This window comes from Strix aluco, chromosome 7, assembly GCF_031877795.1.
Source record: "Strix aluco isolate bStrAlu1 chromosome 7, bStrAlu1.hap1, whole genome shotgun sequence".
Lineage (NCBI taxonomy): Eukaryota > Metazoa > Chordata > Aves > Strigiformes > Strigidae > Strix > Strix aluco.
The window spans coordinates 18507817-18525464 of NC_133937.1; the positions used below are offsets into that span (position 1 = coordinate 18507817).

The window sequence follows — 17648 nt, forward strand, 5'->3', positions numbered from 1 at the left end:
TATAACTGAAAGATGGTTTGACAGACATAGATGTGAACCCCCACTACACTTTTTTTTTTCATTCGCCCCAAATTCCAACAGACCTTGTATGTGTGGCCTCAAAAAGCCCCCAGAGAGATCCCCAAGCTTGAAGTGATCCAGTGGGGAACCAGTGTTTGGTTTGAGAGTCATTGCTAATGATTTCGAAATGGAAACATCAGTGTTATCTATTTTTACAGTTACTTTTGTGTATGTAATGCTTGCAGTCTCAAATGTGTCTTGAATATGAATTGTAAAAAAAAAAAAAATTGCACTGCAAGAATGATCCAGGATCCTAGTTTTAAGGATCACCTCAAAAGAGTGAAGGGACATTTTGTTTGCCAGTTATTCTGAAATTGTGTTTTCACAAACTCTAGCTAAGGAAAAGTAAAAATAAATAAATAAACCAAACGCAACCCGATGCAGTTGTTTATGTGTGTAAGATGAGGTACGCAACAGTAAAAGGGATCATATCCCAGATATTCCTGTTGCTGCATTTGTAATCCATTGGATAGTTTTTTTCTTAAGCTCATTATCTCACCAGAGTGGTTGGGAGATGGCTTTTACACAAATCTTGCATCCCTAGGTTTACCCCCCTGCTTTCTTTTTATACTCAAACTCTTTCTCTGCATCCATCACGTTAAGATTTTATTCTTACCCACATTTCCTCTTTCTTCAGTCTCCTAAATTTCTTGAACTTAATGAGGAGGTATTTTTGTCTTTCTGACCTACTGGCTGCTCCCCTTTTTGGAAATGGCATCCATAGGGTGGACCCAGTGTGTTTGTATCCTACTTGGTTGTTAACAAAGATGTTAATTCTTAACCAAAGTACAAAAACACTGGATTTACTACTGCAAGGTAAAACTTCTCTCAGGTAGAGCGGAGTGAAGTCCTTTCTTTATGTTAATTATTTTATTCTGTATGTTAAATATTTTATTTCCTATACCTACCTAATTTGACACTTGCACTGCAAGAAGTCATAGAAATGGGATAAATGCATATAGCTTTTGTAGTTCTCTTAAATTAAGTGGACTGGTAATGGGCTTATGATAGCCCAAAGTATTCTGTGTTTATAGAATACTAATATAGTAAAGTATAGTTTAATGAGCTCTCTTAAAATGGAAGTAGATCATACCAATAAAGCCTCAAAGTGAAATAAATCACATTGGTCTACACAGGAACCCCTGTGAGCACAGTTATGTCAAATCTTTGTGTGCAGTCTAGCACTTTGAACAGAGTTCTGTATGTAATAGAGCATGGGAATGTTTGATTTAGTTTTTTCCTTGAGAAAGCTGAACTAAATAGCCCATCTGATACTGCCATGGGAGTCCCCCACAAGCAGGTTTGTTGAGTTAACTGTACTGGCACAAGGACAGTTAAAATGGGTACAAGTTCCCTTTTGAGGTTAAGCTTTAAGGCAGAGATAATTCTATAGCCTTTCACTTAGTTAACCTTTTCAGCCCTAAAGGCAGAGTTTTAATTTAAATGGCAGAAGAGCTTGGATTCTAAAGTTCAAGGTAAATTGCGCAGGGTCAGAGCTATTTTGCGTAATAATTAATTTTGACCTGCTTATTGCAGGCCTATAAACCACCTAGGCAGCTCATAGTGATAGTGAAAAGTCTGCTGCTGGAAGAGGTGTCAGTGGACTTCTGGCATCCCCAGATATGCTGGCAGCAGTGGGAGGCGAGGAGGTCTTAAGGACTCCTTGGAACTTGAAAAGAGATGGAGTTGTGTGAAACAATATCTAGAAAATGTTCAGTGCTTTTGTTTCATGCAGAATTTAGTCTGTCTCCTCATTTATTAGTTCTCCCCCTTTTTGATAGAATGTAGCTTATTTTCCATATTTCAAAGTCCTTGTGGAATATAGAAATTGATTTGGCTTGCTTTGTATTGATGAGAAGTTAGTGGCAACCGAGTGATTTTAAAACTGCAGAGCTGCTCTGCCTGTTACATTTGGTATGATCCATTGATGCTTGAGAATTGAACAGAATAATCAGTGACAGAATCTTTAGCTGTTCTAGTAAATAAATGGTTACCTGACATAGCATTTCAAATCAAAAGTGGTAACCATTTTCTTTTATATCAAAGAATTGCCAACTTCTTTGCTTTTTAAGCAACTTTCAAAAATTTTCAGGAGCCTTCTGTCTCTGTAAATAACACTTATAACATATTGCAGCTGACATGCTTTTGTGATTTATATTTTAGCTTTTGTCTACGTCTGAAATGATGTAGTGCTTTTTTCTTCTCTCTCTGGCTAGGAAAACCTGTTAATGCGAATTCACTTCCACATTGCAGATGAGACAAAGGAAGATATTTGCACTGCACCACATTGTGTTTCCCATCAGAAGTTTGCAATGACCTTGTTTGAACAGGTGAGGTAATAACACATGCTTTATACAAATCACCAGTTCTCAAGTTTCAAATTTTCATTCCTAAGATATGCATTGCCATGGTAAAAAAGATACAAGCAGAAGTGTTGCTGTGGAAATACCTGTTTAATCTTGTCAATGTGTTATGTTTTCTTTCTCTTTAGTGTGTTTGTACCAGCTGTGGTGCCACCTCTGACCCATTACCTTTCATCCAGATGGTACATTATATTTCCACAACCTCACTCTGGTGAGTTGAGATTTTTACAGGGAAGAGAACTTCTCTTTTTTTATACTGGTATTGCAGTTTGATCTTTACCTTTACAAGACTATATGTCCAGAACATGGTTTATTCAAAGTTGGTGGAGCTTAGATAACTATGATAAAGAACATGAGGATTTAGTGGAGCAGAATATATCAGTTTAGGCATGGATCAGTGTGTCTACTTGTTTATGATTCTGAATCTGACAGCTGTAGTAGCAAGGACTCATACGTTTTGAAAGACCTTAATATGTGAGCAGGTGAGTTAAGAAGCAAGATAAGAAAAACAGAAAATAATTTATGTTGGAAAGGACCTTTGGACATTTACTCCATTCTCCTGTTCAAAGCAAGGCTAACTTCAAAGCTGGGTCAGGCTGCTTGGGGTTTTGTGCAGCTGAGTTTTGAAAATGTTCCAGTACAGAAATTCCATGATTTCTCTGGGCTGCCTGTTTCAGTGCTTAACCTCTTGGTGTGATTTTTTTTTTTTGCCTTATATCAAATCAGAATTTCCCTTTCTGCATTTGTCACCTCTTGTCGTTTCTCTGTTTGCCTCTGCAAAGAGTCTGGCTTATGTTCGGGTTCTCTGCCAGCTTTCTGTGGTGTTGTTCCTCAGCCATTCAGTGCACAGCCACTACTGCTGCACTGAGTGTGCTCTGTTTGAGGTGCATTTTCCTTTACTGAATTTCATGAGGTTCCTGTCAGCCCGTTCCTCCAACATGTCAAGATCCTTCTGGATGGCAGCACTTTCTTTCTGTATATTGACTACTCCATCCAGTTTGCTGTCATCTGTAAACTTGATGTGGGTGCATTCTGGCTCATCATCCAGGTTGTTAATGAAAATGTTAAATAGCATCAGCCCCAGTATTAACCCCTGAGGAACATGACTCTTAACTGACTGCTGGTTATGTTGTGATCCTCTGAGCCTGAAGGTCCAGCTAGGTTTTTGCCCATATTGTATTGTACTCCTGCAGTCCACATCTCCCAGTTTGGCCCCAAGAATGCTGTAGTTTACTTGGAAACCTTGCTAGACACCAAATGATATTCACTGCTCTCCCCTCCTCAAAAGAACTCATCTTTTTATGGTAGGAGATAATCAAGTAGGTCAGGCATAGTTTGCCCCTGGTAAATCCATGCTGGCTGCTCTGACTCACCTTCTTGTCCTTCATATGCCTGGAGATGATTTCCAAGGGGCTTTGGTCTGTCATCACCTTAAGTACTGGAGTGAGACTGACCAGTCTGTAGTTCCTCAAATCCTCTTTGTTGGATGGATATAGCTCTTGGTTTTTCTAGCTACTGGGGAACTCCCTTGGTCACCACGACCTTTCATTAGAGATGGTGCACAGAGCAGTAGCTTTAGGTCTGTAGTAGTTCGTTTGAATGAATGCTAGAGGAGTTTTTAGTCTTTTTAGTAGGTGGCTGCTCAGTTAAGAGCTGCTTAAAACTGATTAAGGCAGGAGTCTGTTACGTGCTTTTCTCTTGAAATTTGATTGGGATGAAAACTCACTTGGTTTCTTGTCTTGCACGTGAGACATGCAGTTACAGAGCCTGAAAAAATTGTCTTGAAAACTGCTAGTTGCTCTTATTATGCAGATCTGTTAAAAGCTACAACTTTACCAATGTATCGGCAGTGTTGTAGAGCATTCCCCCTTGTGGCTGCTACCTGCCGTTCCATTAAGCTGTAGTTTTTTCTTTAGGTTACCGGCATACACTGTGTATCAGAAAACTATTTTCCTGTTTTTCTAATAAATAATAATCTAAATGGCATTCAATATTTCATATGAAATATCTCAATAAATCTTAAGTCACACATTATTTTAAAGACACCAATAAACAGTAATATATTTACCTCTTAAACCATTTTAAGCTTGAACATGCTTTGAGCACTAGTATTCTTGTTGTCTAGTTGTCTAGCACTAGTATACTTATTGTCACTTGGACAGTGAAATCAATTGGGTACTGTGCTATTTTTGTCTACAGTTTTATTAATAAGGATGTGCTTTACTGTGCTACTTTACTAGGGTTGTGGTTACGTTAGGAAGCATTTTGAAGAAAATACTTCATTTTGAAATCAAGTATTTATCAAAATGTTAAAGCTTGCTTTAAAGACATAAATTTTAAGCCAAACTGCAAACTGTTTCTATTTGAAGTTTTACTGTTTCTAATAGTAAAGTTTACTGTTTCTATTTTAAGTTTTACTTGGTTTCTTTATGCAGTATTATCATGGAAAGTGTAGTAATTCACATTTAATAATTATGTGTTTTTTTCTGTACTACAATATTAAATATAAAAAGTGTTGTGTATTTTAAGGTTCTTAACTTTTCATAAAATTTTAAGGGAAACATATACTTACTTAATGTGAGTTTATATTTTTATTTTATTATTAAACTTTTGTTTTCAATGCTTTTTCTATATTGAAGCAATCAAGCTATTTGTATGCTGGAGAGACGAGAGAAACCCACTCCAGATATGTTTGGAGAGCTACTACAGAACGCCAGCACTATGGGAGACCTGCGAAACTGTCCAGTTAGTATCCTTAGTTTTCCTTTTAGGGTGGGACAGACAGGACAGAAGAGGTTTAGTAGATTACACTGATGTAATAACTCATGAGCATTTTCTAGGTTTAGCTCATCATAATGATAAAAAGGATTGGTAAGAGAGTTTTCTTTGGGTTTGAACTCAGAACTCAGTTATTCAATGAAGGAAGGGAAAACTACTGATGTTGAGTGCTGCTTTGCCTAGACACAAGTAGCGAGACCATAGTGTTTGGATGGAAACTAAAAATGAATGTTTCAGAGAGTTAGAAACCATGAAAAAAGTCATGAGGGGGAATAAATTGGAAATGCTTACATTGCTCCCAGGGAATGGCCACACAATGCATTTCTGTTCAGGCCTGCGTTGCTGCTAAAGTACCTGTCATATGTTTGCTGTTCAGCTTCACTGGGAGTTGGTGAGACCTGCAACACTAGCATTACATGAAGCTGCAGTCATGCTGCTTTCATCCTATGATGAAGGTTCTGGGATCTTACCTAAAGAAATGGAAATGACAAAGAATTTGGAGGCTGTATTTTTTTATAGGAGACTTCTATGTGTTGACAGTGGCTTTTTACAACAGTGTTCCCACACTTCATCCGATTTCTCTGGTGATTATTTCTGTTGAGGGCAGTGTGCTTCATCTGAAATAATAGCATGAGAAAAGTAGTACTTATTTCTTGTAAAATTGTTCCAGCAATAGCATGCTATGGCACAGGTAGGAGAACTTTAGTACCAGCCACTGTAATCATGTGTACAAGATCAGTTGTTTTGCCTAGATAAGCTTCCATTCAACTTCATTACTACCTTTCAATTGGAATAAACAGAACTGTTGACCAAGCTGCTGTACCTGCACCATACAGCCAAATGTTGGTCAGAGGGAAACAGAAAAGGACTGTGACTTTCCACTGCCAGAGAGTATCCCAGCAGTGACAGGCTTATAGGCTACGCAGTAGTATATCTGCAAGAGCTATGCCAAAGGCAGAAATCATCACAGAAGATTTGAGTATTAGTTTGTTTTTCAGAGTGAGGCTTGCTGTTCAGAGTGTAGGAGATACTGACCAGAAAGTGTAGGCTGTAGCTGTTGTGAGTGATGACTGGTGTTTAACTACTTAAAAACAGTTATTGCATATGTCCAGTTTATAGTCACAGACTGCTATTCTTAAAAATGTTCTGTTCTGCTATGCAGTAAAAGTCTGACAAAATTCAGCTGGATTAAGGCTGTGTATGAGTTGGGTTAAGAAAAATAAAATGTTTTCACGTAAATATAAAATTATTTTAAAAAAAACAAATCATAAAGCCTAGATTTCTAAAGCAAGAGTTTGATATCTTGTTCTGCCTTTTAATTTCAGTATGTCCAGATCCAGGGCTTTAGATAAGTGTGTGAGAAGAGAGTTATCATCAAACTTTTTTACATATTGATTATTAGGTAGAGCAGGAAACAGCTGCATAATTTCTGCTTCATGTAATGCTGTTAGATACCTCACCAGTCCTCAGTGAAGCAATACAGGCTCTTAACAGGAATGGCTTGTGTGCCTGTTCCCTGGGGACAGTATTTCCATCTTATTTGCCCCACTTTCTGAAACTTACACCTCTGAAACATTCACTTTTAGTCTCCATCGAAAAGTTATTTTCTTTTTTTGGAATAGTGGCTCACTATATAAGTAAAAGAAATGAAGATATGGTATTGTTGTTTAAAAGATTCATACGAGTCCAGCTGTCTAATAACCAAAGCATGGGAAATGTAACAGAAAGACATTCTTTGTCAGGGTGAACTGCTATTTAACTGTGAAATAATTGGTTGGATAAAATTGCTTACTAGTACTTGCTGCCCCTTTCTATTTGGGAAATGTTTCTATTGAGGCTTAGCTAAGGGTGGCTTAAGTGTCACACAGGGGAAGCTTTTTATTAGCATGCCATATTCCTCCTGTCTTGCAGAAAATGCTGATGTTAGCTAGCTGAAGCAAAGACAATTTGAGAGTAAGATAGGTTTGTTGTGAGGTAATCCACAGGAATGCTTCTACTTTGAATGACCCTTGCAAAATATGTGTGAATATAGTCATCTTAATATTAAAACTTCATATCTACATTTAAACATCACAGTACTCTACCTGTAAAAAAAAAAAATCTCTTCATTGCCTTGTTGTTAAGTTCATTTCTTTCTGTTCTTTGTATTTTTCATTTTTGTGTCTCACTGATAATTGGGACTGAAATTCTGGTTAATTAATTTTCTAGATTGCTGTGGGGAAGAAATGCTTTATGATCTCTTCCCTGATTGTAGTGTGAGAAATGATTGTATCCAATTGTGAAACTGGTCTCTGTAGAGATGAGAAACTACTCTCAGTATCAAAGTGTTTTGTTTTGTTTTTTCTGGAATCTGAGACGTACCTGTGTGACCTGCTACAGGGGGAAAGTGAACGTTACAAAGGGACTTTGTCATAGTTGTGTGTCATGTCAGTCCATGTTGCGTGTGCGCCCCCCCTCCCCCCCAAAAGCACTGACTGCTAAAATTACAGTGATAATCTCTTGATTCAGATGGTGAACTTTTTTCATGATGCTTTAAAGGTGCCCACAATTCCAACAGGTGATGGAAGGACCACTGAGAAATGTCTTAGCTTCACAAGCAAGCTTATCTCGGAGAAGTACTCTGGCTAGAGAGTGAGGGGAGACTGGCCAGGTTTTTTTATTGGTAGTTTTTTAACCAGTAGTTTAAACTGGTAGTTCTTTTAAAACATAAAAAATAGGAGGGGGAAGGGAAGCAGGAAATAAGAGATGAAGAACTGCTATGGGTTAGTAAAGCATCTCTTATTCTCGTGATCTTCCAGCTGCTGCTCTCATATTTATATGAATACTGACCTAACTATCCTAAGATGAGATGCTTGAGGTACCTTGTAGAAAAACCACACAATTTTAACAAATAAAGCAGCACCTTGAAGGTTTTTCTGACACTATCATATAAATCATAGTCTCTGTAAATGTAGTTTTTAATTTAAGATTCTGATCAAATGAAAGTGAGTGTTCCCTTCAATTCCTAAGAATGTTTTGGGGATGCTTCATGTATGCTTGCTTATCTTTTTTTTAAATAAGCGTACTTTTGTGCTATACCATTATCAGTAGTATGAGGAAGAATCAGCAGTGTTCACTTTAAAGCTTGTGAATACCAGATAGTCTTGATAATGCTCCTCATGTCTGATATAAGAAGCTCCTATCTTGACACTGAGCGTATTATATCTGCTGTGTTTCACTACCACCTCTTTGGAACCTGTACTTTTGAAACTGAGACTTGTTAGTGCCTTGCCCTAACATTATAATAAGAGAAGGATTATATTTTTGTTTTATTTGAATCCTCAGAGTAACTGTGGGGAAAAGATTCGTATTCGTCGTGTGCTGATGAACTCTCCACAGATCATCACCATTGGCTTGGTTTGGGACTCGGACCACTCTGATCTGGCTGAGGATGTGATTCATAGTCTGGGCACTTGCCTTAAACTGGGAGATGTGAGTTTTTTGAATTTTGACACTACCTACAAACAGTCTTATGGTAGTCTATAGTAGCGGATTGAGAAAAAAAAATAACACCACTTGTACCTTTTCGGTGTCCATAAATAGAGGAATAGAGGGCAGATCCAAGGATCTGACCTGTTTCTGATGGCTTCGCAAAACTTGTGAAAGTTCTAGTGTAATTGTATATTCTCAGATTTCTGAAATGACTGAAAATTAAAAACTATTCCAGAAAACAAAGCTTGTCTGAATCAAAAAATATTTTTGAGTGCAAGGAAATTTTGGATTGGGGTTTATGCTATTTCTATGAAAATACATATTTACTCTTTCATTTTGAAGAACAGAAGTTTATTTCTTTTGAAGACAAAATGTAGTTTGGGGTGGTTGTTTTTTGTTAACTTCTTTAAATCTTCTTTTCACTGAAGTGTGTGGTTGTAACACTTGAGAGTTAGTTATAACTGGGCAATCTCTGAGAGATGGTGGCTGGCACTTTGTGATCGAATGATAGATTAAATTAAGTAGTGTTTGGGATCCAGAGCTTTGTCTCCTAGAGGATTCACTTATTCTACATTAGCTGATGCTTTAGAGCTGAATTATTGCTGTACCAAATTGTAGCACTGAGGTATTACATTAAAATAATTAAAAAATATATATGCACATATATATAAAAAAAATTGGCCAATGTGCAGCGTACCAAAAATTAGTGTGAGTTAGTGGAAATGTAGTTATGAAACAGTGTGATCCTTGCATAGTAAAGCAGTAATGCACTAAAAATGAGTCCTGTGCATTTTTAAACAAAACATGGTCAATTAAATAGTCAGAAAACAATTTTTTGTGTGCTGAATTCTTTTGACCTACTAATGTCTTCAGTTCATCTTTTATGTGGTGTTGTCATAAATTTGTCTTTGCTTAAGTGAGAGTAAATGTCAGCTGTTCACTGTCAGAACTGCTTTGTTTCTACAATGGAAAGAGAAATTAATGTTTTAAACAGTATTTGATATAATCAGCAAGCATGACACAGAGAGTACAAATTTTCAGAATAGAACCACACTTCAAATTCTGAAAAGGTATTATGTCACTGTTGTAAATGTCTCTTAAAGTACAGCCACAGTCTCCAAGACTGACTGGATTCTTGAGCATCTGATGAGTTAGTAGGAGTCTCTTCCTGGTCTGACTCTGCTTAAACATTGGTTAATTACTTAAGTATATATTGCCTTGTTTTCTCTATCTTTTGAAGTAAAAACCTAACACCTGTCTATGGTACTTTGAGGTCTTCAAACATGGAGCAGTATGTAAAATTCTAGGCATTTTATTAATTTCTTCTTTCATTTTTCTTACCTCCCTTCTTGAAGCTCTTCTTCAGAGTAACTGATGACAGAGCAAAACACTCAGAGCTGTATTTGGTGGGAATGATCTGCTACTATGGAAAACACTATTCTACCTTCTTCTTCCAAACTAAAATCCGCAAGTGGATGTACTTTGATGATGCTCATGTCAAAGAGGTGAGAAAATAGTGTTGAGAAAAATAATCTGTTAAGAAATTTGTTAGCTACTTGTGTGTAGATCCATACTGTTTTCTACAGATTTCAAGAAATTTTTGGCTATTTTTCCACTCAAGATCCGTAACTCTGTTGCTCCTTCTTGTGAGCAAAGTAAAGCATGCTCAAAAAAGCATTCCAGAAATCTCAGAAGCACTATTCTTATTTCTGTTCTATTGGATGCCAGTCTTGCTTTTTATGCTGTTGTTTGAAAACCTACAGTTTGGTTGTGCACACAGCTGATAAACATCCCTTTCCCTTGCTGACAAGCAGTATAGCTATTTAGTGCCTGCTTTTTGGGTTCTTTGTTGAAGTATCAAGATGCCAGTCTTCCCTAGATGCTGCCAACAATAAATTTTCTGCTTATGTTAGTGCTTTTGGTTTTTCCTTTTTCACCAAGCATGAGGTCCTTGACGTTAAAGATACCAGTGCTGGGATCTTGGCACACAGTTACTACATCCCATTAGTTTGGCATTATTTCACACCACTCTCCTTTTATTCCTTCTAGTCATGGAAGCACAAAGATGAGAGAGGAAAATTTTCTCCTGTAGTTATGCCAAATGTAGTCTCAAAGGGAAAACTCTAATCCTAGCATTTGTTCAGTCATATTGCTGCAAAACTTTGAGAAGGATAGGTACTGCAGTGCTTTAATAGAATACTTGTATATGGAGCGAATTTGTTGGAATAGATGTTCGACGTATTAGGTGAAACCTGTATTAGTACATGAGGAAGATTTTTTGAGATGAATATAACTATGAATTGTTGCCTGGCCTATCAAAATGCTTGCAGAGGTTCTGTAACAGCAGAATTATTCACACACGGAAGCGGTTAACTTTGACTTGAATTTGCTGTCGTGCTTTGATGTCTTTTCATTTTGTTTATGCTGATGGTTGGATTAAGAAATTTTGTTAACAAAATCTTTTTTTTTTTTCCTTGACTGATGCAAAGTTAGAACGTTGCAGATAATGAAAAGCTTTTTATGGAAAACAGAAATCTGAAAGGGGAAGGATTATTTTTGTAGTCATATTTTTAGCAGGAATTGTAATTTGTTTAGCCATAAGATGGTGAATACCTTGATTTTATTTGGGTTGGTTCCAGAGCTTTCTTGCTGAGTCCAGTTCAATGCTGGATATAGAAGGAGTAAAAGAATGTCAGTGAAAAATCAAACTCAGACAGAAGTATGAGGGAAAAGAGAGCTTATTACAGAAAATGGTGACAGCAAACCTTTCTTGTGCACGTTTTTTATTGTTGTTGCTAATTCAGATTGGTCCAAAATGGAAAGACGTTGTGACGAAGTGCATTAAGGGTCACTATCAGCCTTTGCTGCTGCTGTATGCAGATCCAAGAGGAACTCCAGTGTCAACACAAGACTTGCCCCCTCAGGTGGATTTACAGCAATATAGCAGGACTTGCTATGATAGTGAAGACTCGGGTAAGCTATCTGACCTATATGCCTTATATCTTTATGCTGTAATGCTGCATGTAAAAAGCTTTTCTTCTGTTCTGGGTGTGGTTTTTGCTAGCAGGGGTCCCTGTTGCCTTTAAAGCTGATCTAGAATTCTAAAGAGGCCTTCCACTGTTTCGCCCTTGAACCTCTCTCAGTCCGTGACTGTTGATTGAGTAGTAATCATTTCCAAAAAGGTTGTGAGAAAGAAACTGGGGGGAGAAAAAGTGAAGGACCTGTTGTCGCGTGAACTTAGAGAGGAACAATAACTGATGAGTTCAGTGACTGAGTTCATAAGTCCATCAGCAGTTTTAACAGGATGGGAATGAGACCAGAGATGCACAAACACATAAAAATTAAAGGAAGCTTCAGAATTAAGCTCAGGAGGGAAGTTAGGGAAAAGAAATATTAAGGAAAATTCATAAATGAGTCCCTTGCTAGGATGCTGAAGGGGCAGGGGGTATATGGGAAGAAATACAGTTTTGTTAAAGATTAAAAAAGAGAGAGACAGAATCAGTGCAGCTTATCTTCAGCCTTTGGCTTGTCTTTTACTCAGATAAAGCAGCACAAGAGATAGGAATTGATTTGTGGGATACTGAAGGGAAGGGATTGGCAAAGGCTTATGCCTATAGATCATGTTTACTTCTTCATTTTTCATGGTCTGTTTTGCATCAAAAGATCTATAGCTATAGTTATGTAGCACTTAACATCTCAGATGCCTTCTACATCATGTTACTTCCTTGAATTCTTGTATTAATGGTAGGCCATTGAATTGGAAAGGTACGTCCAAATAAGGTGTTCCAGAGGTTACAACTTAGTCTGCTCAAGATATCAGTAGTGGTCTGAACGGGCTGTTGGTTTACTGAAGTTCTGGATAATTTTGGACATTGGAGGTTGAGGCCTCATTTAAAGAGAAATAGATTCTGAGAAAGATATGCAATTGCAATCCAGATAAGGTGAAAATAAAAACATGGTCTAAGTTTATATTGTAATGGCTTTGCAGAAGATGATTGTTTCTATTTTTGGATGTTAGCAGAGAATATCCTGTATTAGAGGTGGGTTTATAAGTTGACAAGAACAACAAGGCAAGACTAAAATCAGTAATACAGCCTTTCTTCCAGGATTTTAACCTATTTATACAACTGTAATTCCAAGAATATTTTATGGTTTTCCTGGCCAATGGCTAACTTTATACTTCCTGGTCAATGAATCTGTAGAGAACATCTACTGTCTCCTTATTTACATGTTGACAGTCTACCAGTTATGAAATAAATCTCCCAACTTCTCTTAAAAATAAATGCAAATAACACTGTTAAAACGACCTTCACTTCTCACTTGACAAGATGCCTTGCAATTTGTAAATCTGTCTTCCTGTTCTGAAAAAATGGGAAGTCTGGAGGAGGGAGAGAAGGGCCTTCAGTGCTATATATCAATTGTGAGCGCTTCTACAAGCTTCAGGTCAACATGCACTGTAAATTTGCCTTGCTGTTCTGCTGGTTGATCTCCAGGAAATACATAGATAACCCTTCTGCTCATTGTCTCTGCAGTATCTAATATTACTGTGTTCTAAAATGACTTCAGGAAGCTGAATACAAAAACATATATATAAAAAGGTGTTTCCTTTCAGATAAAATTCAGAAGGCTGTAGCGAGTAACCTGCTCTTTCATTTCAAAAACACTTGGTGAGTCCTCAAGGCTTATTTCTGTAGTCTGCAGTGTTTAACATTGATACCAAGCTCTTGAGAGAATTTGTGAGATACTCTAGGTTGAAGTGCCAGGATAAATCATCGCCTACATGTTTTCCTGTCAAATTGAATTATTTTCTAGCCTTGTTGATAGCCTTGTCCATGTTGGGTAACCTGGGATAAGTAAGGCCCTGGGGGGAATAGGGGCCCAAGAAGGCTGGTTAATATTCAAGGATCAGCTCCTCCAAGCTCAGGAGCGATGCATCCCAACAAAGAGGAAGTCAGATAAGAACACCAGGAGACCTGCATGGATGAACAGGGTGCTCCTGGACAAGCTCAAGCATAAAAAGGAAGCCTACAGAGGGTGAAAGCAAGGACAGGTAGCCTGGGAGGAATACAGAGAAACTGTCCAGGTAGATAGGAATCAGGTTAGGAAGGCCAAAGCCCTGATAGAATTAAATCTGGCCAGGGATATGAAAGGTAGTAAAAAAAATACAGGTATGTTGGTGATAAAAGAAGACCAGGGAAAATATGGGCCCTGTCTGGAAGGAAAAGGGTGACTTGGTCCCCCAGGATTTGGAGAAGGCTGAGGTACTCAATGACTTTTTTGCCTCATTCTTCACTGGCAAGTGCTTCAGCCACACCACTCAAGATGCAGAAGGTAAAGGTGGGACTGAGAGAAGGGAGAACTGCCCACTGTAGGAAAAGATCAGGTTTGAGACCATCTAAGGAACTTGAAGGTGCACAAGTCTATGGGACCTGATGAGATGCATCCGCAGGTCCTGAGGAGGCTGGCAGATGAAGTGGCTAAGCCACTGTGCATCATATTTGAGAAGTTGTGGCAGTCCAGCGAAGTTGCCACTGACTGGAAAAGGGGAAACATAACCCCCATTTTTAAAAAAGGAAAATAAAGAGGACCCGGGGAACTACAGACCTGTCAGTCTCACCTCTGTGCCTGGCAAGGTCATGGAGTAGATCCTCCTGGAAACTATGTTAGGGTGTGTGGAAAATAAGGCAGCGGATGGCTTCACAAACAGCAAATTGTGCCTGACAAATTTGGTGGCCTTCTGTGACAGGGTTACAGCATTAGTGGATAAGGGAAGAGCAACTGACGTCATGTGACATGCACAAGTCAACTACCTGGACTCGTGCAAAGCATCTGACACTGTCCTGCACAACATCCTTGTCTCTAAATTGGAGAGACATGGATCTGATGATGGATCGCTCAGTGGTTAAGTAATTGTCTGGATGGTCGCACTCAAAGAGTTGTGGTCAACGGCTCAATGACCGAATGGACAGCAGTGACAAGTGGTGTTCCTCAGGGGCTGGTGTTGGGACCAGCACTGTTTAACATCTTCGTCACTGACATGGACAGTGGGATCGAGTGCACCCTCAGCAAATTTGCCAACAACACCAAGCTGTGTGGTGCGGCCGACACGCTGGAGGGAAGGGATGTGCCATCCAGAGGGACCTGGACAGGCTGGAGAGGTGGGACCGTGCAAACTTCATGAAGTTCAACAAGGTCAAGTGCAAGGTCCTGCACATGGGTCAGGGCAATCCCAAGCACAAATACAGGCTGGGCAATGAGTGGATTGAGAGCAGCCCCACCCGCAGAGAAGGACTTGGGGGTACTAGTGGATGGAAAACTTATGAGCCAGCAATGTGCGCTCACAGCCCAGAAAGCCAGCTGTGTCCTGCGCTGCATCAAGAGAAGTGTGGCCAGCAGGTCGAGGGAGGGGATTCTCCCCCTCTACTCTGCTCTCATGAGACCCCACCTGGAGTACTGTGGGGCCCTTAAATAAGAAGGACATAGACCTGCTCGAGCAAATCCAGAGTTGGGCCACGAAGGCGATCGAAGGCTGGAGCACCTCCCTTATGAGGACAGGCTGAGGGAGTTGGGGTTGTTCAGCCTGGAGAAGAGCAGGCTCCGGGGAGACCTTATAGCGGCCTTCCAGTACTTAAAGGGAGCTTACAGGAAAGGTGGGGAGGGACTGTTTATCAGGGAGTGTAGTGATAGGATGAGGGGTAATGGTTTTAAACTGAAAGGGGTTAGATTTAGATTAGATAGAAGAAATTCTTTCCTGTGAGGGTGGTGAGACACTGGAACAGGTTGCCCAGAGCAGTTGTGGCTGCCCCCTCCCTGGCAGTGTTCAAGGCCAGGCTGGACGGGGCTTTGAGCAACCTGGTCTAGTGGAAGGTGTCCCTGCCCATGGCCAGGGGCTTAGAACTAGATGATCTTTAAGGTTCCTTCCAGCCCAAACCATTCTCTGATTCTATAACATCCAGAGTTTTCTACTGTAATATACCCTTTTCAGAATGACCTTTTTGTGTCTCACTAAGTGTAACTACAGCTTCTTCTGGATTCCTCAGTGTTATCAGCCCATAATTCAGAAATGAACAGAGATTGTGTATTCTTAAATTGTGAATCACAATATTTTACCTGAACTTTTGTCAAGGGAATCTGATAAATGCATCTAATCACATCAATATCTGATACTACAAATGATGGAGGAAAGATTGTCAAAGATGCTGGTATGATATGTTGTGAAACAAGTGAAAAGAACTTCTCTTAATGTTTTTGATTTTTCTGTTGAATAAAGACTTCAGTTTACAAATCGTTTTACAGTACTGAGTTCCACATCAGTGATTTCTGTGGCCTACATTCACCTTTCTTTCTGTGACTGTCATCTCCTTTAACAGCTGTATTCTATATTTCTTTAGACCAGTAAGATTTTTAACCAGTAAGGAGGTAGAGGGAAGTTTCTGACCTCAGAAGTTGTTAATCATCCTTAAATAGAACATCAGCTACAGGACTTTCTCTCACCAGAAATGTACAGTGCCCTTAGATTGAGTGTTTGTGATTAAACATAGGCATTACTTTCTTTAATTTCTTCAGAGAAACGAGTATGAAACAAATATCCTGTATATTCAGGAGTTTATACATCATATATTAAATGGCCAACAGTCTTCAAATGCTTCAGATTTTTACTTTTATGTACGAATGTGGTAGAAGGAGGTTGTCTTTTTCTCCTCTTAATGATTTAGGGATTACTGTACTGGATTTGAATCATGATGCTTCATCCTTTTCAGTACCCTACTAGTGCAGGGGATCAATGCTAACTTCTTGAGAAGGAGCAGGTTACTTTGCTTTAGATAATACAATTTCAGTATAAAGTTTTACTAGATAAGCTTTTAATTCATAATAGGTGAAATGTGTCAATTATTGTAACTTCAGATGTTCTTGTTACCCTTAATAATTTATACTTGACTGACTCTTTAACTTTGACTTCCCCTGAAGCAGTGTATTTCGTATTTTAATTACACTTGACAGTGTCAACAATTAATGAAAAATAATTTCAGTGTGGTACTAATGTGTAGTTTCAGTCCAGGGACATGGTTTAATTTTGTGTAATAAAAGGTTTTGATAAATTTTAAGTTACTGAAGAGAAAGAAATAGAGGTTTGCAGAAGGAATGACACTACTCCCGCTTCCAAAGGAGAGGACATTTCCCGTAAGCTCTGGCGACCTTGAATCTGAGTTTGTATGTTTGGTACTCTGTTTTTCTGCTAATTTATGTGTAGTTTCCTCTGTTCTCTTTTTTTAGCCTCTCCTGACTTCTGTAATAGCTAAAAAAGATTGAAATTTGACATTGCTTCCTTGACGTTGCTTCCTTCCCTAGGGAGAGAACCTTCCATCTCGAGTGATACCAGGACAGATTCCTCTACAGACAGCTATCCTTATAAACAGGCACACCATGAGTCTGTGGTCAGTCACTTCTCCTCTGACTCGCAGGGGACGGTCATCTACAATGTGGAGAATGATGCAGCTTCACAAAGCAGCAGAGACACAGGTAGCAGATGCCATTGTATCTGTGTGATCGTTGTCATTAAATATGATGACTGCAGTGGATTCCAATGAAAAATGGCTATATATCTACAACCTGTATCAGAATAGTGAACAGTATTTAGTATTCCAAATGTTTTTGGTTTGTAATGAACCATTGGTATTCACAAAAAATAAGCATTTTAAATGTCTTGTTGGCTCTTGTAGACTTGTATCTAGCCAGACAAACATTTACAGACATGTTTCCTGTTATCCACAATCCTACCTGCTCTCTTTGTTATATAATTCTGTAAGTTGGAGTTTGTACAGCACCATTGTACAGTTTGGTAAGTCTTGTGTGTGCTACTTACTCATCTATGGGCAGTTACTTCATTGCAGGAATTGCAGCTGTCTGGGAAAGGCACTTTCATCACCAGAATCTCTCATACTTGGGCACTAAGGACTTTCTATGTAAGTGAGTGTT

At 38.8% G+C, this 17648-nt stretch overlaps 1 protein-coding gene across 13 annotated transcripts in view; it reads left to right on the top strand.

The window, feature by feature from the left end:
* Nucleotides 1-17648, top strand: part of USP54 (ubiquitin specific peptidase 54) — a 107436-nt gene that overhangs the window by 65571 nt on the left and 24217 nt on the right. For 12 of the 13 annotated variants that reach the window (XR_012623979.1, XR_012623980.1, XM_074830665.1 and 9 more), the window contains exons 6-12: nucleotides 2277-2390; nucleotides 2552-2634; nucleotides 5063-5168; nucleotides 8526-8672; nucleotides 10028-10177; nucleotides 11477-11645; nucleotides 17022-17192. Coding sequence is in view for 11 of the 13 variants with exons in the window: in XM_074830665.1 (XP_074686766.1) it covers nucleotides 2277-2390; nucleotides 2552-2634; nucleotides 5063-5168; nucleotides 8526-8672; nucleotides 10028-10177; nucleotides 11477-11645; nucleotides 17022-17192 (940 nt within the window). In the remaining 2 variants the exon portion in view is untranslated. The remainder of the gene's footprint in view (nucleotides 1-2276; nucleotides 2391-2551; nucleotides 2635-5062; nucleotides 5169-8525; nucleotides 8673-10027; nucleotides 10178-11476; nucleotides 11646-17021; nucleotides 17193-17648) is intronic. The other variant, XM_074830668.1, reaches the window with a different exon arrangement.